The sequence below is a fragment of the Elephas maximus genome, chromosome 23 (genome assembly GCF_024166365.1).
Source record: "Elephas maximus indicus isolate mEleMax1 chromosome 23, mEleMax1 primary haplotype, whole genome shotgun sequence".
Taxonomy (NCBI): domain Eukaryota; kingdom Metazoa; phylum Chordata; class Mammalia; order Proboscidea; family Elephantidae; genus Elephas; species Elephas maximus.
This window is the reverse complement of record NC_064841.1, coordinates 9,383,480-9,406,187: the sequence shown is the minus strand read 5'-3', so window position 1 is coordinate 9,406,187 and position 22,708 is coordinate 9,383,480. Positions and strand designations below refer to the sequence as shown.

Genomic DNA, 22,708 nt, shown 5'->3' with positions numbered 1-22,708 from the left:
TGAGAGATAAAAGGTGGTACAGGCCCCACCCCAGGGAAACTCCCCTTACACTGGATCAGGGAGGTGACCTGAGTAAGGGTGGTGTTACAATCCCACTCTAATCCACTTAATATGAAGTTACAATCACAAAACGGAGGACAGCCACACAATACTGTGAATCGTGGCCTAACCAAATTGACATGTTTTTGGGGGAGACAATTCAATCCATGACAAACGCACACAACCACCCTGTGTCCCAGCATCATTTCAGTTTTGCAGACTAGGACACACATTCAGAGACGTTGATATATCCAAGGTCCCATGGCCAGCATATGAACCCAGCTCAGCTTCTGAGTCCATGTCCTTTCCGTGACACCACAGCTGCTTTTCACTAGCGACAATGAAATTTTTCTGTCTTTATTCGTGAAGATTACTTGAGAGGGTAAACCGATACAAAGATGATTAAACTGAGTTCCAGCCAGCCTCTAATTCTGTTTCCAAGCTTACGACATCCATAGATTTTGAAAATGAGATTAGAAAATAATTAGGAAACATAAAACTAAGATAACAAATAAGGGGAATATTACCCATTTATTTCTTAGCAGTTATAGGATTTTATGCAATAGGGTGTGATGAGCTGCAGATGAAGAATGAAAGTAATGTTGTAGGGGGAAAAACACCACAAAGTTTAGTAAAGCAAAAAAAAGGTTTTATTCGGCATATATTCAAAAAGACAAAAAAGTGGGAAGCAGACAAGCACGCTGCCACAGACATGCCTGCCGGAGTCCCAGGAAAATAACGGAGTCGTCAGTGTGTATTAACATTACAAATGGGCAAAACCGTTGAAAGCTTCACCTTTTCACAGATTGGCTAGTAACTGTGATCTTACATTTTGAATTGTCTTTCTTAAGTGATCGTTGGTACAGGTTTCAGTAATGACAGTCAGGAAGGTCTTCATTGGTCCAACAAATTTCTATTCACTACACGTTAACAGAAAAAGATAAGAGTGGAAAGTCTTTTGTGTTCTGGTTTATATGAAAGTTTCCCTAAAAGGTGTTTTCTGAAATTATCCTATCTATTGTCTTTATACCTCAGGGCCCAGTTGATGTGTCCTTTGAGTCCTTGTGAGCCCTGCTTCAGCTGGGTCATATTCTCTATGCTCAAGAACAGGAAATAATGATTCCAATATTATTTCCTAAATCAGTAAGTTTGTTCAGGGCTGCAGCCTTCAGTGAATAATTGACATTCACCCAGTGGTGTTTTCATAGGCTGTGTTACTTACACAGGAGCCCTGGTGGTGTAGTGGTTAAACCGCTTGGCTGCTAACCCAGAGGTCAGCGGTTCAAACCTACCAGCTGCTCTGCTGGAGATAGATGTGGCAGTCTGCTTCCGTAAAGATTTACAGCCTTGGAAACCCCATGGGGCAGTTCTGCTCTGCCCTATAGGGTCACTACGAGTTGGAATTGACTCAGTGGCAGTGGGTTTGGTTTGGTTTTATTACTTACACAATAACTGAGACAGAGGAAAGGGCAAAATTTCATCTCAGATCGGTTTCCTCCCCCTAACCCCAGAAAGGTCCTTTGTCCCTCAGTGAGTTGACACCGAGATCTCTTTTGTGCCCTGATAGCCCCTCAATATGTCATGGGAGAAGGGAACAGAGGGGCCAGGGGCCCTTGGGTGTCTATATACCTTAAACCATAGGGATCTGTGTGCATAGGAAAAGGGGCAGGGGAGGAGGAGGAAGGCTCCTTGATGCAGTCTAGGTTCAAGATGCATCATGGTCTTGTGGTCAGTTTTAATGGTGTCAAAGGGAAGAACATAACTTCCCCTTCTTGGAGCTAAGGTTAGATCTTGTCAGCATGCAGCTACATAGTTACTCATACACTTCTAGAGCTTTCAGCCAAAGCACCAGGGGAGAGGGTCTACATCCCCAGGAGTACATTCTTTTAGTACAGTTTTAGTGTAAGCGACATCAAGTGGTGGGGGAAGAAACTGCTTCCTGCTGCTCCTCCGTTAAAAAAAACCAAACCCACTGCTGTCGAGTCAATTCCGACTCATAACCCACCACCCACTGCCGTTGAGTCAATTTCGACTCATAGCGACCCTATAATAGGGTAAGAAAATGGGCCCTTTTAATGCTTATGGTCTATAATCCCATGAAATGTTTTAAGGATTTCGTTAGTATTTTGACTGAAAGTTTTTTGTACTTTTGAAAACATTTGTGATAACTAAATCTTTATTACAAGGTAATGGCGGTTCTTTCCATTTCATTTCTTTAGTCCGAGGGTCAGAAGGACTCTACTTGGTGAACGGACCACCACATTTTACAGAAAGCACCGTGTTTCAAAGGTATGGGTGTTTTGTGGAGTGATGTCATAGGCAACTGTATAGTACTTTCTAGATTGTTATTTTGTTGTTGTTATGTTCTGGGGAAAAAAAGAAAAGCAAGATAAACTATTACTAGTTTCTTGGAACATACTGTATAATATTAAGTCACAAAGAGTACATGTTCTCTATCAAGGAAAATGATCTTCAGATTTGAAAATAATAAGCCCAGTTAAAGGGGGGGGCAGGGAGGACAGCATCAAGAGAAAGCTTAGACACTAGTGTAATTGAGTTCAGTCTTCTATCTTAGAAGAATTTTATCTTAAAAAAAAAATGAGAAAAACTTGAAAATATAATAGTCAAACCATTGCCAGTAATCTTTGTGAAGTCAAAGAATAAAAAAGAAAAAGGAAGAAAATATGAATATATGTATATAATATGTAAGAAAAACCAAACCCATTATCATCGTGTCGATTCCGACTCATAGCAACCCTGTAGGACAGAGTAGAACTGCCCCATCGGGTTTCCAAGGAGCAGCTGGTGGATTTGAACTGCTGACTTATTGGTTAGCAGCTATAGCACTTAATGACCACGCCACCAGGGTTTCTATATAGCATATAGCTAGATAAAAAACCTGTTGCCATTGAGTTGATTCCAACTCATAGTGACCCTATAGCACAGAGTAGGACTGCTCCATAGGGTTTTCAGGGAGCGGCTGGTGGATTTAAACTGCTGATCTTTTGGTTGCGGCCGAGCTCTTAACCACTGTGCCACCAGAGCTAGAGAGATAAAGATATATATTTTTCCCATAAAGATACAATGCAAGGGTAAACCAAAAGTAATAAAAGTGATTACCTATGGAGAGAGTTATAGCATGCAGGGGACATGTCTGTGAATGAGCTTTGTTACATAGTTTTGACTTTGGATCATGCAATTGTTTTAAGTAAAGAACTAAAATAGAAAACTGAAATGAATGAACCTAACTTTATATCAGGGAAACCCTGGTGGTGTAGGGATTAAGTGCTATAGCTGCTAACCGAAGGGTCGGCAGTTCAAATCCTCCAGGCGCTCCTTGGAAACACTATGGGGCAGTTCTACTCCACCCTATAGGGTCGCTATGAGTCGGAATTGACTCGACGGCACTGGGTTTGGTTTGGTTTTGTAACTTTATATCAAGCTGGTGGCATAACCATATGAAGAACTGCAAAAATCTTCAGTGCATTTAATAGTTTTATTGTTAAGAGAAAATTGATTTTATTTTGAATATATTGTAGGATAAAACAAATAAGTAATATCATTAGGAACCAACATTTTTCAGCATAAGAGTAAAAAGATAGGCTTGTGAATATCAATATGAACTCAAGATTTCTTTTCATGAAAACATTTGTATTTCCTAGTTCAGTCCACCGAAAAAGCGGTAATGACCCAGTAGGAGTGAATACCTTTGCCCTATAGATTGTTATCTCTGAATACCAGTTCCTTGGAAAAGCCTCTGACTCCAGGTCAAAAGGTACAAGTTGAGCTCCGGACAGCTTGTCCCAGAAAGCAAGGAAGCTGTCAAAGACTACGGGGATTTTGTCAAAGGGAGTCCCCTTGAAGGGATCAACACCAACCTAAGATGGAACAATTTGAGCATAAACAAGAATAATGCCTAAGAAGATTAAAACATGCTGAGTATATAAATACTCCCCCAGAACTTCCCTTCCCCCTAACCTTATTGGTCAGCATGGAAGGTTGTTGGAGTCCTTGTTCATTACTTAGAAAACAGATAAAGGGAAAGAATCAAGCGTTTATCTTGCCTTTCTCATGCAAACGGATTTTTATAGTAACCAAATAGCTGAGGTAAAGTTCTTCATAGAAGAATTCCGGCTAATGCAGAAGAAATGATGGGATTAGACATTAGACATTGTAATCCTGAAGGAATCACGGCTCTACGTCAGTGGTTCTCAGACGTTAGCATGCATCAGAGACACTTGGAGGGCTTATTAAAACACAGATTGTGACCCCCCACTTTCAGATTTTTGACTCATTAGATCTGTGGTAGAGCTTGAGAATGTCCATGTTTTACCAAGTTTCCCGGTGATACTGATGTTGCTAACCTGGGGATCCCACCTTGTGAACCACTGATCCAAGTAGCTGCTCAACAAAAGGGTTGAAACTATTAGATGCACTTCTGGTGGGAGCTTTTATAATCAGGCTGTAATCACCTGAATCTACGGACCAGTTTGTTTTTAGGCCCAGTTCTCTAGAACCTTGATACTGGCACTGTGGGCCTAAGACCGGCCACGTTGGCATCGCCTGTGAGCCAGTGGAGAAAGGCCACATCTCAGGCCCTACCAGACTGACTGAGTTAGAAACGGTAGTTTAACAGGCTCCTCGGGTGGTTTGTATGTGTGCCAATGTCTGGGAAGCACTTCTGTAGAAAACAAAGTCTGTGGCAAAGCTTGGGTGCTACACTTCAGTGGGCTGTGGCAATTCCAAGGCAGCAGGAATGAGTGAAAGCATGTAAGGTGGGGTGCACTAAACTGAGCTGAACACAGCCTCAGAGAATACAACCGGGTTGACTGGTCTTGCAGAAAGTCTCCACAGAGGCTGTGTGGAACCACTGTGCCCTACAGCCATCTAACAGGTAGAGGAAAGGTGAGAAATCTATCTCTGGTGGGAGACTCTGGGTCTATTCAGGTTGGACCTGAGTGCTGGAGCTCTTGCTGCAGTGTGCATGATGGAGCCCATCCTGCAGTGTGGCCTTCACCCCCGGAGATTCTGAGACGACCCTATAGGGTCATTATGAGTCAGAATCCACTCGATGGCAACGGGTTTTCCTTTACACTTGTCTTAGTTAAAAGTGCTATGACAGATGAAAGCATTTTGGACTTACTTTTTTTCAATTTGTGTAAGTTCTTAGCGGTGAAGATTACATTAGTAGTAAGATTGTGGATTTTGTAATCAGGTTTTTGACAACTATTAATGCTTACTAATTTAAACTTTTTTTTTGTCATTTCCAGGGAATCTGGGAAAAACTGCAAAGTCTATGCCTTTAGTAAGGACGGGACCTTGTTTGCCTGGGGCAACGGAGAAAAGTTAGTGTTCGTTTACAAGTTGTTACAGTTTATGTGCGTGTGTCATGAATATAAAATATTAACTGGCGTTATTTGAATAATGTGTTTGGGTATTAGCCCATCTTTTCGTGTCATGATGTCATTAGATATTATCTCTTGTGCAACGTCCACAGAACGCTCCCAGGTTCTTAGTTCCCGTTTATGTGCCATGATTTGAGTTCTCTAGTTATTTAGAATTAAAAATTAGTACGTGACAGAAAGGGTGATTAATTTAATGCTTTTTTCTTTTTCCTGTGAAGAAGCTGAGAGTGTTTTAAGTAGTGCTCCAGGTTGCTCTAAATTTAGGGTTTCTTTTTTTTAAATTCAGCACTAACGTTTTGAGAGTAATTCTCTTTGCCCGTTTACCTTTGATTTGGATACTTTTTATTTTTGCTGTTAAATAACTGAACTATCTGAGGTTATTACTGTTAGTTTTATTGTATATAAAAGTATATCATCTAAGAATAAGTTTATTCAAAAGAACATTTAGTATAATCTCTATTATCTAAAGTATCATAAAGTTGGTCTTGCAAAACAAATACTTTAATACTTAAAATTTCACAAAGAAAACTAGTCCTTTTTAGCTTTTCCAAGCATCCTTACAACATTTCAGTTCACAAAACCAGCAAAATATTCAAATATGTCTTGCTAGGTTTAAAGTTATTTTTGTTGTTTTTAACCAGCTATAACATGATTAGGTTTTTAAAAGGGGAAAAAAGTATAAACATTAGTTTGGAAAGTACTTTTTAAAATGTTATTCTCTATGCAGTGGTAATATATTCTGAGGTCTTCCAACTATGAGTTCAGTTTGGATTAAACACATGATTTTTTAAAAATTAAAAAGAATGTGCCCAATTAGTTGATTCATCTTTTATGACTACAAATAGCTTTTTTAATGAAAAAATTAATAATTTTTAATTCTTTTTTAAGTTACTGAATCCAACCAATAAACTACTTCTCTCTAATTATTAAAAATACAGACATATTGGGTCTGACCCACAGTTCTAACAGCCCAGTCTTAATCTGAACCTCAGGCTGAGGGGTCACTTCACATTTGTTTATTTCTCTTGGTGGGTAGTTGAAGTGTTTTTGTTTGTTTTTATTCATGTTTTAGTTTAGGCTGTTTCTCTGAGTAGTGAGTTAATAGAAATTTACCATCTCATGAGATATACCGTATTTCTTTTCATTGTTTATTGTCTTTTGAGGTACCCGTTATTTAAATAGCTTAGCGTTTGTTGAAAAAGTCTGTTTTCACCTTGTCAGTTAGTATTAAGAGTTATATACTTCACTCATATCCACATTTAGCCTTCTGTTTGGACTTGGCTCTGAATCTTTTCAATATATTCCCATATGTCTTGTGCATCATTTTAATAGCTATTTTCTATACCTGGTATTAGCATTTATTTCTTAAAGTGTGGTGACCAGAGTGGTTTATATTGTTTAGGGGGGGCAAGTGAATCAGATGTAGTGTGCTGATTGTTGTCGCTGGGAAGTTAGTGGTTAACTAAGGCAGAAGCGAAAACTGGTTTTTCCCCTCAAGCATGTATGTATATGTATGTGCATGTATATATATTTATCTATTTTAAGCTAAAGTGAATATCTTTCATTAAACTAAGAGTAACTATTAAAGGTTATGAACAATAACAAAAGAAAAAACAAGAAAGCTTAATTTAATCCTAAAATGCTTAACTTAAATTGTATAGAATCTCAAGTGTGTATGTGTGTGTTTAAATGATATGTAGTAGTCTTTCAGTCTTACCAGTTACTGCTTGTCAGAACGTTGGTGTCCTCAGACTTGAACCGAACAAAGTTATTTAAACAGTTGCAAAGAATTTAGTGTAGTGCCTAAAAGTAAGTCTGATCAAATTGGTTTCAAAGCTTGACCCTGGCAGTTTGCCAATAGTATCATCTTGGGCAAACCACGGTATTTCTGAGCCTCAGTTTTACCATTTCTGTAATAAAAAAACCAAACGCTTTGCCATTGAGTCAGTTCTTACTCGTAGCAACCCTATAGGACAGAGTAGAACTGCTCCATAGTATTTCCAAGGCTATACTGTTTACGGAAAGGAGCCCTGGTAGCACAGCGGTTAAGCGCTTAGCTGCTAACCGAAGGATCGGTGGTTTGAACCCACCAGCTGCTCCACAAGAGAAAAATGTTGGCAGTCTGCTTCTGTAAAGATTACAGCCTTGGAAACCCTATAGGCCAGTTCTACCCTGTCTTATAGGGTCGCTATGAGTTGGAATCGACTGGATGGCAATGGATTAATCTTTATAGAAGCAGACTGCCACATCTCTTTCCCAAGGAGTGGCTGGTGGGGTCGAACAGATCTTTTGGTTAGCAACTGAATGCTTAACCAGGTCACCACCAGGGCTCATTTCTATAATGAGGATGATAGTACATATCTTATAAGACTATTGTGAGAATTAAATGAAAAATGTATGTAAAGTGCTTAGGCTGGTACATGATACAAAGAAAGCATCCAACAGTGGAAGACTGTACATACTATTACTGTCATGATCTTTTGAAGGCTGCTTCTAAGATTTTAGTAGACGTCATAAGTCTCCTTGCAGATTCCCAGCTGGTACAGCTTCCATTTACTAAAATTAAAAGTACATACTTTTGCTATTTCCTTTAGCCCTTCTGCCTCCTCTTTAGCTTGATATACCTCAGCTCTTATGTAGCTAACTTCAAGGCCTTGTTGATTTGTTACTTATTTTTATTTTCATTTTTTGGCCAAAGGTGGAATCATCTATTGTGTCCTTCTGTTAATTCTATATTACTCCCCAACACCAGCCTTATTTAGGGGCCTTTTGGTACAATGTACATTCTTCTTAATTATTTATTGGATATTTTCTAGAACTAACTGAAAATTGATTTTCATGAAAAATGAATAAAGTAGCCTGTATTTGAAAAGAAGCATGCATGTTTTGGTTAGTGTTGTCAGTTATAAAACAGTATTTCATTGCTGAAGTAATTTCTTTTGAAACCAGAGTAAATATTATCAATGTCACTAACAAGAGACTGCTGCACTCCTTCGACCTCCCAAAGGCAGTCTGCCTTGAGTTCTCGCCAAAAAATACCATCTTGGCAACATGGCAGCCTTATACTAGTAAGTATTTTCCAGATGTAAAAATATTCTAACAAGACCAATTAAATTCAGTGAAAAAAATGTGAAGGAATTTTAAAACCTAATATCAAGTAACCAGTCTTTATGATGGTAAATGTGTTTGTGAACATTTTTGACCTACAACAAATCTCGCACTCTCCAAATGCAATGTACTTTATGTAATTTCAAGGTTTAATAAGTTAGTGAAAAGATCCATTATGAGACAGAGAAAAAGAAAAACCTCAAGGGAAATTTGAGAAAGGCTAGCTACTAGGTAAGAAAGGTCTCTGATGACTAATAATGAATTTTAAACATCAGAAATGTTTTAAATAATCATTATAAGTGAAAGACGAAGTACAGTAGACACAACATCTAAGTGACATGAATGGCATAATAGAGTAGTAAATATACCACTTTCTAACACACACGAAGCTTTCTAGTAGTAATACCTTATATGAACATTTTATATAGCTGTGTTTCATAGATGAGTAATGAAATATTGGGAACTAATATAGGAGCTTACTTTTAAGAAATATTTTTTGATAATATGGGTGTTGTTAGGTAAGAATATGATACTACTTCAATCGTTAGGCTGTAAACTTCCTGGGTTGTCATTCCAAGAGACATGGCTTCTAATGAGCCTTACTGGTTCATGCGAATGAAAGGGAATTGAGAATCAATGGAGAAGCGTGAGTGGTTTTCTGTAACTTTTTTTTTTTTGGTGACTTACAAGACAGGCTTTCGAGATAAGACACTTAATCCATATGACAGCAAACCATGTCGAACTTAATAAGCAAGAAATCTCTTAAGTATTCTTAAGCCTGTAGTAATTAACTCACTTCAGAAGTGCTAGATTTTCACTCCTCAGCAGCTGGCCTGGCTTTAGCGATGGATGATTACATGCGTAGTTAAGACTAGAGGGAAGCATTGATTTAAAGCAGCCCTTTTACCTGATCTTTATAATCTTGTTCAGTGTTTTCTAAGAATGAAATCTGACTCAACAGCAGCAGGTTTTTTGTTGTTGTTGTTTTTTTTTAAGAGTCAATTACTGCAAAAAAAATTGTTTTTATTGCAGCTTCGAAAGATGGCACAGCTGGGACACCCAACCTACAACTTTATGATGTGAAAACTGGAACATGTTTGAAGTCTTTTATCCAGAAAAAAATGCAAAATTGGTAGATAAGTGCTTTAAAGTACTAATTTTTTACAGAATAATAACAGATAAATATCTTAATTGTATAATAGGTTTCTCTAGTATGGATCTAAAAAATAATGCGTCAGACCAAAAGGTAGATCTTTAAGGATATTATATGTAGGAATCTTCATTTAAGCTGGTAGAATAAAAAACTTGATGTTGGTTTTGCCTAATGTTTGAATGGACAGAAACTTTTTCTATTACACACAGTAACTGAAACTAGTAACTGACTTAATGTCATATTTATAAGTACTTTGTTAATAGCACTTTATATCACAATTTCACAAACTAGCATGTTGACATGTGATGTTACAGTCTGTCTAAAATTTGTTTTATACTTTTTCTTTTCGATGCAGGTGTCCTTCCTGGTCAGAAGAGGAAGCTATTTGTGCCAGAAATGTTAACAATGAAGTTCACTTCTTTGAAAACAACAACTTTAGTATGGAAAGATTTATGGAATAATTTGATTGTTTAGTATAAATGTATAGTGTTATTACTTTTTATGGCATCATAGGGTTTTTCTAAATAATGTTAATTTGTCAATCATTAATTGCTGTTGTATTAATTCATTCGAATACCTATTTATAAGGCAATGGCTAATGAAATTGTATAACAAAGATTTTTTTATTATTTAATGATTGCCATTAAATTAAAACATTCGAGTACTTTCTGATTATAGCTGCTGTTGAAATTTTGTGACACAAATTTTTAAATTTTTTAAATTAAAAATATTGTGGAGAATTTCAAACATAAAAGTAGACCTAGTCCCAATAACCATTTGCCCATGGCCAGTCCTGCCTTATCCATATGTTCACACTGTCTTTCCTACTGGGCTGAAGCAAACCGAAGACATCCTATAATTTTACCTGGAAATATTTCAGTATGTATCTAAAGATTAGGGCTCTAAAATTTTTTCTAACTTAGTTACAATACCATTGCCACAGATCATTAAATATCTGGTGGGTGTTAATTAAATAGATGATCAGTGCTCATATTAAATTTCTGGTCTAGTGTTCAAATTTCTAATAATTGCAAGTGTTATATTTCTTAAATTCAGAATCTAAATAAGGTCCTGCAAGTTGCCACTTACCGCTTTATCTTTTAAGTTTCCTTTAATCTATTGATTACCTCTTCATCCCCCCTCCCTTACAATTTATCGTTTAAGAAACAAGGTCGGTTGTCTTTTATATTTTCCCTTTAAACTTTAGTTTTGTATCCTGTACTATAATTCAACATGTTCATCTGTCCCCTGTAAATTGCTAGTTGGATCTAGAGTTGATCAGGTTCATCTTTTTTTAGGGGGCGAGGGCAAGGCTGCACTGTCAGTGGTGTTCTATAAAGAGAAATTTCCCGTCTACTATTTGGTTACCTGGAGACCCTGCTGGCATAGTGGTTAAGTGCTACGGCTGCTAACCGAAGGGTCGGCAGTTCAAATCCGCCAGGCACTTCTTGGAAACTCTATGGGGCAGTTCTGTTCTGTCCTGTAGGGTCGCTATGAGTCGGAATCGACTCGATGGCAACGGGTTATTTGGTTACCTAGTAGTACCATTTGCATAGGAAAGGCAGGGCAAATATTCTTTCCCTTTATCAGTTTTAATATCATGAGTTCTTTCTCTAGCAACCTCCATTGCTCCCAATTAGTCCCCTGTCTGCCCCTAGTCCTTATGTGCTCGTGGATTTAAACATATATAGCAGTTACTGTTTTATAAGTCAAGGGCTGTCTTCATAGCATTCATTCCTTTCCCCACTGCGTGGCTCTGCCTTGAGCTCTATTAGTGTGTAGCTGTGTTAACCTTTTGTAACACACCGGGTTAGCTGTCTTCTCTCATCAACCTAACCCCATCTAATTTTTTTTTAGATGCAATTGCAAATAAACTGCATTTGCAAAAAATTAATGACTTTGTGTTATCACCTGGACCCCAACCATACAAGGTAATGGCTGTATTTTTGTCTGTTCATATGAAATGTTATGTGGTTAAACTTTTTCCTAGTTTTTAGTGTGTGTAAAAACATGCCTGTGAAGTTTATAGGCTTCAAACAATTAAGTGATGATTCACATCTGTGTGTCTCAGGTGGCTGTCTGTGTCCCAGGAAGTAAGGGCGCGCCCTCATTCGTTAGGTTGTATCAGTACCCCAACTTTGGTGGACCTCATACAGCCCTAGCCAACCGAAGTTTCTTTAAGGCTGACAAGGTTACAATGCTGTGGAATAAAAAAGGTAATGATAAACGTATCTTCTTCCTCATTTTGTTTATCAAAAGTTAATCCAGCCTTCTATTCCTCTCTGTGTAGAAGAATAAAAGAGCATTAATGCTTACCTAATAGAAATTGATACCTGCTCTGTTATGTTTTTAATATTTTTTAGTCGCCATCAGGTTAAGTTGTGTTTTAAATCTAAGTAAAATTGTTCCCGTTCCAGCTACTGCCGTTTTGGTGATAGCTAGTACAGATGTTGACAAGACGGGAGCTTCCTACTACGGGGAACAAACGCTGCACTACATCGCAACCAACGGGGAAAGTGCCGTTGTGCAGTTACGTAAGTATCGCAGCTGTCTTCCGTGGGTAAAAACAATGATCATAGACAACACTACGCCGTAAATACGTTACACACTGAAGTTCTTGATCAAGTGATTCAACTCACGTATTTTAATGACCTTTAAGATAAAATTCTTCTTAATTAAGGAACTTAAAATCATCCCTAATTATACCTTATTTTGACAGAATCCAGTTAGTTAATTGAGGTATGTCAGCATTTTAGTGGGAACTTGCTGAGTCAAGTCATTCTATTGTGGTAGCTAGCTTGGGACTTAATTAATTGTGACAGCAGTTTGCTCTACTGAGTTAGCACTATCTTCAGAGCTATGAATAAGATCTTGAGACTATTACAACTTCAACTATTTTTATGAGCTAAAATAACTGTAAAATGATACAGTTTTAAAATCCCGGCATCTCCCTAGTTTTTTCATTTTAAATTGATCAAGTAAAAGTAAGTTAAAGCTTCCTTACAAAAAATTGTATTCCCCCCGTTGAAATCAGAAAGAAAACAAGGATGGCGCCCCTTTCCACCATTATTTAACATTCTAAAAGACCCAGGCAATGTACCTGATCAAAAGAAGTAAAGAAGTACTGTATTTTTATGCAAATAACACTCACCTTCTATGTTTGTTCAGCCAACCACACCCCCTACCCACCCCCACGCACCCTATTGAGGTATTTTTGTAACCACACGAACCTTTTTTTTTTTTTAAGCATAGTGTGCTTATGAAAATATCTTGCTGGGAGAAGGGACCAGTCGGCAAACTTAGAAGATACATATTATTTGTGTAAAAATACCATATACAAATTGAAAGGAGAAAACAGATTCATCTCTGCTCACATAGATAAAGTTATGATATAAAACAACCACGTAAGCAGTGGAAGAAAAGTTTCCGTGTACTACAGCATCTTAGTTATCTGGTGCTGCTGTAACAGAAATACCACAAGTGGATAGCTTTAACAAACGGAAATTAATTTTCCCACAGTTTAGGAGGCCAGAATTCAAGGTACCAGCTCTACAGGTGGGCTTCCTCTCTTTATTGGCTCTGGAGGAAGGTCCTCGTCTCTTGTGTTCCTCAGTGATATTTCTGTGGCTCGGCACCTCTCTTCCCCCATCTCTGCTTGCTTCTCTATGCCTAGTCTGCTCTTTTTATATCTCCAAGGTGATTGGCTTAAAACACATTCTACACTGATATGGCCTCTGAACATAACAAAGAAAACCCATTTCCAAATGGGATTATAACCACAGGTCTAGAGGTGAGGATTTACAATACATATTTTTGGGGAACACAGTTCAGTTGATAAACATACATCAACAGAAATAAAAAATACATAGGGTCTATGAGAAGAAAACTTTGGCACTCTTCTGAGGAATACTTTATAATGGATTTATAAATATGTCATTTCTCTCCAAATTGATCTAAAAAATTAAGTAACATGCCTATAAATTCATTTTTTTTTTTTAAGCTAGGTAAGCTGGTTCTAAAATCGATTTTGAAACTAACAAGAATATTTTGGAAACTTGCAAAAGAAGAGCAGTCTGGGGGAGCCCTGACGCTACCAGATATTAAAATTAGGATTAAGGCCATTTGATTCCAGCTTATGGGTAAATAGGTAAATCAGTGAGACAGAACAGAACTCAAAAATAGACCTACACTTCTATGGGCATCAATATATAATAAAGCAGCAGTTGAAATCGGTGGGCCAAATGGCAATCATTCAGCATATAGTTGGGGACAGCTGGCTAAACATTTGGAACAAAAAGTTAATATCTCTACGTCTTCAGAAAATAAATATCAGATAAACCAAACAATTATACATAAAACTACAAGAGAACTGGAAGAAAATACAGAAGGATTTTTTTCTAATCTTAGAGTGGAAAAAAACTTTCCAAACAAGACAAGACCTAGACGCCATACGAGAAGAGGAGGATAAATTTGAATCTGTAAAAATTAGAAATTTCTACACTGGGGGAAGAGTCCTTTGCTTAAGTACGCAAAAAAAGTGGGGGTAGTAAGAGAAAAGGTAAATTTTCTTGATATATTAAGTGAAAGACCAGTCACAAGAGAAAATAGTCGTGAGACAGTAAAAACAATTACACAGAAAAAGAAATGAACTTAACTTTAATAAAAGGCACTTAGCTTGAATGGTACTTACAAATGTAGAAGTAAAAATGAGATACTCTTTTTCACGTCGTAGGTTGGCAAATGGAGAAAGGATTCTGAACAGTACAGATGAGGGTGAGGGGAAACGTGCATCAGAAGTGGTTGATAAGAGTGTAAATAGGCACATGTTTTCTGGAGGGCATTTTGATGGTGTGTTATTAAGTAAATAATATGCCCTTGAACCTAGAGGTTTCATTTGTACAGATGTATCTGTGTACACTCGCTGTGGAGAACATGCAACAAGGTTAGTAACAGGATACAGTGCAGTCGACAAAGAACAAAGTAGGTCTTCATGTGCTTAGATGAGAAAATCTCCAAAGATACAGTGTTAAAGGAAATAACAGAGATCTAGAAATGTGTCATGCGTGTGTGTTTGAGAGAGAGATGCTTTGTTTCAACCACAAAATGGTAAGGAAATGCAAGAAACACAACCCAGGGTTGCCTGTGTGGAGAGGAGCTTACTTTGTGGCATGTTGTTTTTATGGTTTGTATTTTTATTAGCATGTACATGTGTTATCTCTTCCAGTAAAAACTAGTCTGTTTATTAATAAGAACAACCCATGCTTTCATGAGCCTGCATTGCCAAAATGTTTAAAAGCACCTAGATCAGTAAAAAAAAAAAAGATCAGTAGGAGTTCTTAAATAACTTTACAATTATATAAAATCCCTGTAGTATATCATGTAAGAATATTTTAATTTTAGCCTATTTTGAAATTTTTGGCTTTCTTCTTGACTTGTTTATGAGTGGTGTTCTTATAACTAGTGCTAATAAATGTTATATCCGTGTACTTCTTTATTGCTAACTTGGGTTTCATATTCTTTTTCTAGCAAAGAATGGCCCCATTTATGATGTAGTTTGGAATTCTAGTTCTACCGAGTTTTGTGCTGTTTATGGTTTTATGCCTGCCAAAGCAACCATTTTCAACCTGAAATGCGACCCTGTGTTTGACTTTGGAACCGGCCCCCGTAACGCAGCCTACTTTAGCCCTCATGGACATATATTGGTATTAGCCGGATTTGGAAACCTGAGAGGGCAGATGGAAGTGTGGGATGTGAAAAACTACAAACTTATTTCTAAACCAGTGGCCTCTGATTCTACGTATTTTGCTTGGTGCCCAGATGGCGAGCATATCTTAACAGCCACATGTGCTCCCAGGCTACGTGTTAACAACGGGTACAAGATTTGGCATTATACCGGCTCTGTCTTACACAAGTATGATGTGCCATCCAATGCAGAAATATGGCAGGTTTCTTGGCAGCCGTTTTTAGATGGAATATTTCCAGCAAAAACAATAACTTACCAAGCAGTTCCAAGCGAAGTACCCAGTGAGGAACCTAAAGTTGCAACAGCTTATAGACCCCCGGCGTTAAGAAATAAACCAATCACCAATTCTAAACTGGTAAGTACAGTTTTAGGACTTCAGTGGGAAAAGAAGACTTTTCAATGTGTGACGTTCCCTTGATCTTGTTCTCGTGTTCTTGGGTTACTTGGTACCTTATAGGAATATAAACTTTAGGGCAGAAATGGCCTGGGACCAACTGCTGAAGGTCACGAACAGCTCGTATTGTTAGGTTGACAAATGCTAATTTAAAACAGTTCACATTTTAAAAGCTCTGGGAAAGCTAAGTGAATGTGACATACGGGCTTTGTATATCAGGGCTCAAACTCTCATACCTGTCAGGCAGGCCATGTGAGGCAGTATAGGTGGGAGAGATGGCTGACCAGGAGAACTCATGCCCTATTTAAAGGGTGTAGCAGCTACACAGGCATAGCCGATTGCTTCCATGGGGGATTTTAGACCCTGTTTGCCAAAATGTTTGGCTTTTCAAGACAAGACAAATGTGAACACTTAAGTGAAATTTCTCAATCTTCAAAGCCCTGTGTTGGTCAAATAAAACACATCTATATTCCTTTTTTTTTATATTCCTTAGGCTATCCGTTCCCTGCTTGTATTGTAGGGTTAGGACCAGATGTTTGGTCAGATCCTGGTCATTTAGGAGGTAGTCCTGCTTTTAAAATGGTAGCCTTTCAGAGCTCAGAGGGGAGCATCTATTAAATGTCCTCAGTTTCTGTGATGGTGGTGAAGGATAAGATTGCTCTGCAAGAGAAACCAACAGTATCATTGGTATTATTAGAAACGTGACCGTATGTCCCACGTGAGCTGGGATTGTTCTAAGTGAATGGAAATGTATAATCACTTAATTATTAGGCACTCAAGGAAGCAGATACTTTATCAAAGGATAGATACTCTTATGCCTCCTTTGTGCCACTCCTCACCTCCTGCAAATGAATGAATGAATAACCCTTCCTTCTCTGTTAAACAAAATGAAGCGGCGGTCTGTAACTTTGACTTTTATTCATTCTGTGGAAACATTTTTGTTATGTGAATTATTTAGTAAAAATATGTAACAAAGTCAACCCTATTTATGGTATTTCGACAGCTCAGAAAAGAAAGTTTTTAGCAGTCTTGGGATCTGTCCTATTGCTGTGTTGAAGTTTTTCTTTTGAAGCCCTGGTGGGGTAGCGGTTGAGAACTTGGCTGTTAACCGAAAGGTTGGCAGTTCGAATCCATTAGCCACTCCTTGGAAGCCCTATGGGGCAGTTCTCCTCTGTCCTATAGGGTTGCTATGAGTTGGAATCCACTCGACGGCAACAAGTTTGGTCTGATTTTTTTTTTTAAGGTAAAAACTCAAGTAGCCCAAACACACCCTGCTTCCTGAGTCTGTGTGAGATGGCATGAGAGAAATCCTGAATTACTGTATGTTGTTATTCTCTGGTTCATAAAACTAGTTTGTTTTGGTAGGAGGGAGAAATTAATCTAGGAAGATGATACTTTGAAAATGATGATACTAAAATAGGTAAGAACTTATTAAAACGAATTTTTTAAACATTTAAGATTTCCATTAAATTTTGCTTTTACATATGACATGGTGGTCATGTGATCTCATGAAATCATTGTAGGTGAAAAACTACATGCCCACTAATACGCAATTTTTGTTAGTATCTAATTCCAGAAAGGAGCTAAGTGGCAAAGAAAGCACTGTTCGGAAATTACTAAAAACAAGTGCCGTGTGGTAGATAATTTCGCAAAGGTGAAGGGTTACATTATTATTAGTGCCATCGAGTCAGTTCCAACTCACAGCGACCCTGTGTACAACAGAACAAAACACTGCCCAGTCCTGCACCATCCGCACAGTTGTCGCTATGTTTGAGCCCATTGTGGCAGCCACTGTGTTATTAGTCTGTCTTGTTGAGGGTCTTTCTCTTTTTTGCTGACCCTCTACTTTACCAAGCATGTTATCCTTCTCCAGGGACTGGTCCCTCCTGAGAACATGTCCAGAGTATGCGAGACGAAGTCTCATCATTCTTTCTTTTAAGGAGCATTTAAGCCGTACTTCCTCCAAGACAGATTTGTTTGTTCTCCCAGTGGTCCATGGTATATTCAGTATTCTTCACCAATACCACAGTTCAAATGGATCAGTTCTTCTTTGGTCTTCCTTATTCATTGTCCAGCTTTTGCCTGCATATGAGGCGTTTGAAGATACCGTGGCTTGAGGCCGGCACACCTTGGTCCTCAAAGTGACATCTTTACTTTTTAATAATTTAAAGAGGTCTTTTGTAGCAGATTTGATTTCTTGACTGCTGCTTCCATGGGTGTTGATTGTAGTTCCAAGTAAAATCCTTGACAACTGCAATATTTTCAATATCATGATGTTGCTTATTGGTCCAGTCATGAGGGTTTTTGTTTTCTCTATGTTGAGGTTTAACCCATACTGAAGACTGATTTTGATCTTCATCTATAAGTGCTTCAAGTCCTGAGGTTACATAGAGGCAGGAAAAAAAGGTGTTGGGATTCCTCCCTGAAGAAAAATTAATTTTTTATAAGTAAAAATTCATCATAAATTATGCTTTTTAAAAAAGTATTTTTTGTATTATTTGGCTTTCTGAAATACATCCACTTCTGCAGTATGTTCATCAAAACTGTGTGATAACAACTGATACAGATTGTGTTAATGAGGGTGAGACTTGTGAATTACGTACAGTGGGTGTGTGATGCCAAAGCCAGAAAAGCTCATGATCTGCGGTAGTCGTGTGGATTTGGGTTTTTTGGGCCTAAAATGAAAGTCTCTTCTGTGACCACATGATGCTCATAAGCATGGAAGAGATTTGTAACTTATCCTTCCTCCTAGCATAATTTTTAATGGATTTTCCATTGTTTAAAAGTTCTCATGAGCAGAAACTTTTTCGGCTAAACAAGGTGACTACAGAAGAGTCTGCTACTGAAAGAATTTTCATGTTAATGTGTAAAACAAATGGTCAGCAAATCCTGTTTATCCTACCTACCATCTTATGCCATGGGGATATAAAAGAGGCCAAAGAGGCTTACCTTCCAAATATGTCTGTTGTACAAATGTGGGTTCTCACATATTCAGTTTGCTTAAAGTAGGGTGTGTACCCACAGAACTTTGAGGACCTGAAATAGTTAATGCAGCAGCTAAGATAAGGCGGCTTCATTGGTTTCTTATTTATTCCTCTGTATTTTAAATGTTTGAGTCCTGCCCATTTCCTTACAGGGCTTATAAACTCATGGCCGTCAAGTGGATTCCGACTCATAACAGCCCTATAGGGCAGAGGAGAACTGCTGGGTATCCAAGGAGTGCCTGGTGGATTTGAACTGCAGACCTTGTGGTTAGCAGCCGAGCTCCTAACTACTCTGCTACCAGGGTTCCATAGGACTTATACAAAAACAAACAAACAAACCAACCTGGTGCCGTCAAGTCAATTCTGACTCATAGCGACCCTGTAGGACAGAGTAGAACTGCCTCATAGGGTTTCCAAGAAGCACCTGGTGAATTCGAACTGCTGGCCTTTTGGTTAGCAGCCATAGCTCTTAACCACTACGCCGCTAGGGTTTCCATAGGGCTTATGAGTAAGTATAAACCTGAGACCTAGTACATAAGAAGCTTCTTGGAGAGCTGTTACCTTCCATGTGCTGAGTAGGGTCTAAGACACAGTTAACAGTAAGATAATAGCATTGTAGAGAGAAGTTACTTAGATGAATCTGATAAGCCATTATAGTGCTATCCCATATGGGTTGTGTGATGCTACCCTGGAAGCACTTTGAACCTACACTGAGTTTCCCCTCTTTCTGCTGTGGAATATATTTGATATATGGCTGTGTAAATATCTGGTCATAGCAATGGCTGTCTTTATTGTAAAAGTCTGACGAGCCATTTAGTTTTTGTAGGCTCTTCATTATGGAGAGCCTGGATTTATAATTAGTTACTCACCTCTTTCTGTTTGACTTACTTTCTGATAGTCTATTTTAGTTTTTTCATTTGCTTTCATTTTTAATTTTCTAGTCTCTGATTTTGCAAGTAAAAATCTGACCAGTGATAATTCATGCAAACAAAGTAAGTGAGGCAACTAGGTTTCTGGCAGCAGTCAGATCCAAAAAGACCTCAAGAGAACCTATTGTTGGTGCCTCATTTCATAAGAATCATGTGTCACTAATTGTACTAGAATTTCCATTGTGAAAACAAACTAAAGAAAGTGAACATCACCACTCTTGTATAACTGAAACATATCAAATGTCAGTTCAAGATTCTGATTAATGCCATGCTAACACTTGGAGTATGTCACTACTGATCAAAGTTTGGAGCCCTGGTGGTGCAGTGGGTTAAGAGCTCAGCTGCTAACTAAAAGGTTGGCAGTTCTAATCCAACAGCCACTCCTTGGAAACCCTGTGGGGCAGTTCAGCTGTGTCCTGTAGGGTTGCTATGAGTCAGGATTGACTTGAAGGCAACAGGTTAATAAAAGTTTTGAAATATTCTTTGCCCGATCCCATACTAGCAAGAGTTGTATGGTTTCCTGTTGTACATGTTTTTGAAAACATGGGATCCATTTTAAATCATTTGTATTTCTCATAGCACGAGGAGGAACCACCTCAGAACATGAAACCACAATCTGGGAGTGATAAGCCGTTATCAAAAACAGCCCTTAAAAATCAGCGGAAGCATGAGGCTAAGAAAGCTGCAAAACAGGTATTTGGGGTACAGTCTCTTCAAGGCAAAACAGATCTGCAAAGAAGACAGTTAAGTTAGCTTTAAGCTTTAGATTTTAAGGAACTGTGGTCCTAGAGACTCGATTGTTATAAAATGTAGCTGGAGCTGTAGACTGGAATAGCCAGGATGTCCTTCGTTTATGTCTGCCTGTGACTTTCCAAGTAGTGCTGCAGACCTAATATGTGACCGAGGAACTTGGACCTGACCTTGACAACTGGGACCAGAATGGCCTTGTGGTAGGCTACCTGCTGAGGAGCCTTTTGATGGAGCCTGTGTGGAATGTGTTGTTTGCATCTTTAAAGCAAGTGTTTGTCTGGAGAGGCTGGAACTTACGTGACTGTAAAGCCATTTTGTCACTCGGTGTTTGTGGAGACCCTGGTGGCATAGCAGTTAAGAGTACGGCTGCTAACCAAAATGCTGGCGGTTCAAATCCACCAGGCGCTCCTTGGAAACCCTGTGGGGCAGTTCTACTCTGTCCTATAGGGTCACTATGAGTCGGAATCAACTCAACTGCAGTGGGTTTGGTTTTTGGTTTTTCGTAGTATTTATATACAGACACAACGTTCTTCTGGGAATCTAAACATCAGAAGTATCCAAACAGGGGAACTGTTCTAAAATAATTTTTTATTTGATCATACAGCTGAAAAACTATATAGTATGTAGCTCCTGGTGATGGTGTGACTAGCTAGCCTGGAAAATGTCTTGCTGGTGATGTCATGGTGACCACATTCTCGAGATTCAGGCAGGGTAGGGTAGATGAGACAGCTGATTGCTGATCAGTGCAATCTTGCTGATAATGATTGATTTTTGACATTTCTAGGTTGCTTAGGTTTTATGTAGGCAGTTACCATTTAAAGGTGGAGAATTGTATTATGCAACCGTGTTTTGCTAAAATCTGAGTTTAAAAAAAAAATCATTGTAGTTAATATATTTCATCTCCAGAAATATCTTTAAATAGGCTGGATGTTGGTTATACCAGGTCAAATAATCTACTCTTATGTATTAGATTTGTATAACAGCAGAACGTGGTCTTCTGTCAGTGTGGGTAGGCACCTCTCCTGGCCCTGGATTACAATTTAGCAGAGGAGTCCTCTTGGCAGTGGTACCACTCTAACATTTCACAGAAATAACCAGAATTCTTCAGTACAAATACTACAAAGAGTATAAACAACTTAATAGATTTAGTACAATCTGCCTTTTAATACTTTTTTAAAAAATCTGACAATATAATAATGTTTTAGCATCTTAAAAGCCATGTTATATGTCCAGAATACTTGTTAGTTGATACAGAAACCTTCTGCTTTACTCTGCTAAGGTCGTTTCACGTCTTTTCATTTGTCATCTTATTATATTACTAATATATTATTATTTTATTACTTACTCTGTTACTTTAAATTCTATATCTAACGAAGTGTTCCTCATGACAGTTACAGAGTAAAAACCTTTCGCATGTCTCATCATACTCTGGGTTTTTTTTTTTAAGCTGAGTATTTTCTATCTATTATAGGAATGTGTGCCATTACCTCATGAGACCTTCAGTTCAATCCTTTCTTTTTGTAAAATGCTTTATAGAAGATAAAATCATATATTTGGTTTCTGTACTTTATACACCAAGGCTTTGTTGGTTGAAATACTTTAATGTTTTCATTTTAGAAAGTTGCATTTTTTTAAAAAAATTTCCCACAGGAAGCAAGAAGTGACAAGAGTCCAGAATCGGCACCTACCCCTGTCCCACCCAGCGCACCACGGAACACTGGCCCCCAGTCAGCTTCTGGAGACCCTGAGATAGACAAAAAAGTGAAGAACCTAAGGAAGGTGAGATGTATTTTTTAAAAGGAATATGCTCCTTGGAAGCCCTATGGGGCAGCTCTGCTCTGTTCTGTAGGGTTGCTATGAGTCAGAATCAACTGGAAAGCAATGGGTATATATACGTATGTAATATATTTTTAATATAAACATATGTATTACATATATATTTTTATTATTTTTTAATTATATAGATATAACATTAATTAAAAGCTTGAAAAAATTTTTTTTCCAAATTCCCGGTTCTTAACATTTCCAGTTTTATGTTTAACTCCTATTTGATGCTTACAGAAACTGAAAGCAATTGAACAACTGAAAGAACAAGCAGCAACTGGAAAACAGCTAGAAAAAAATCAGGTATTTTCTGTATTTTTCATTTGGGCTCCTAGTCACCACTATCACTTCCCTTTTTAGTGTAAGAGAATCTTAAAAA

The 22,708-nt window shown here is 38.0% G+C and overlaps 1 protein-coding gene across 2 annotated transcripts in view; it reads left to right on the top strand.

The window, feature by feature from the left end:
- EIF2A (eukaryotic translation initiation factor 2A) overlaps positions 1 to 22,708 on the top strand; it is a 35,761-nt gene that overhangs the window by 9,420 nt on the left and 3,633 nt on the right. The window contains exons 2-13 of one of the 2 annotated variants that reach the window (XM_049867835.1): positions 2,259 to 2,328; positions 5,310 to 5,384; positions 8,394 to 8,512; positions 9,585 to 9,684; positions 10,061 to 10,143; positions 11,563 to 11,636; positions 11,777 to 11,921; positions 12,123 to 12,239; positions 15,232 to 15,803; positions 20,335 to 20,448; positions 22,156 to 22,284; positions 22,567 to 22,632. In XM_049867835.1, the coding sequence (XP_049723792.1) occupies positions 2,259 to 2,328; positions 5,310 to 5,384; positions 8,394 to 8,512; positions 9,585 to 9,684; positions 10,061 to 10,143; positions 11,563 to 11,636; positions 11,777 to 11,921; positions 12,123 to 12,239; positions 15,232 to 15,803; positions 20,335 to 20,448; positions 22,156 to 22,284; positions 22,567 to 22,632 (1,664 nt within the window). Of the gene's footprint in view, positions 1 to 2,258; positions 2,329 to 5,309; positions 5,385 to 8,393; positions 8,513 to 9,584; positions 9,685 to 10,060; positions 10,144 to 11,562; positions 11,637 to 11,776; positions 11,922 to 12,122; positions 12,240 to 15,231; positions 15,804 to 20,334; positions 20,449 to 22,155; positions 22,285 to 22,566; positions 22,705 to 22,708 lie in introns of those variants that run through there. The other variant, XM_049867834.1, reaches the window with a different exon arrangement.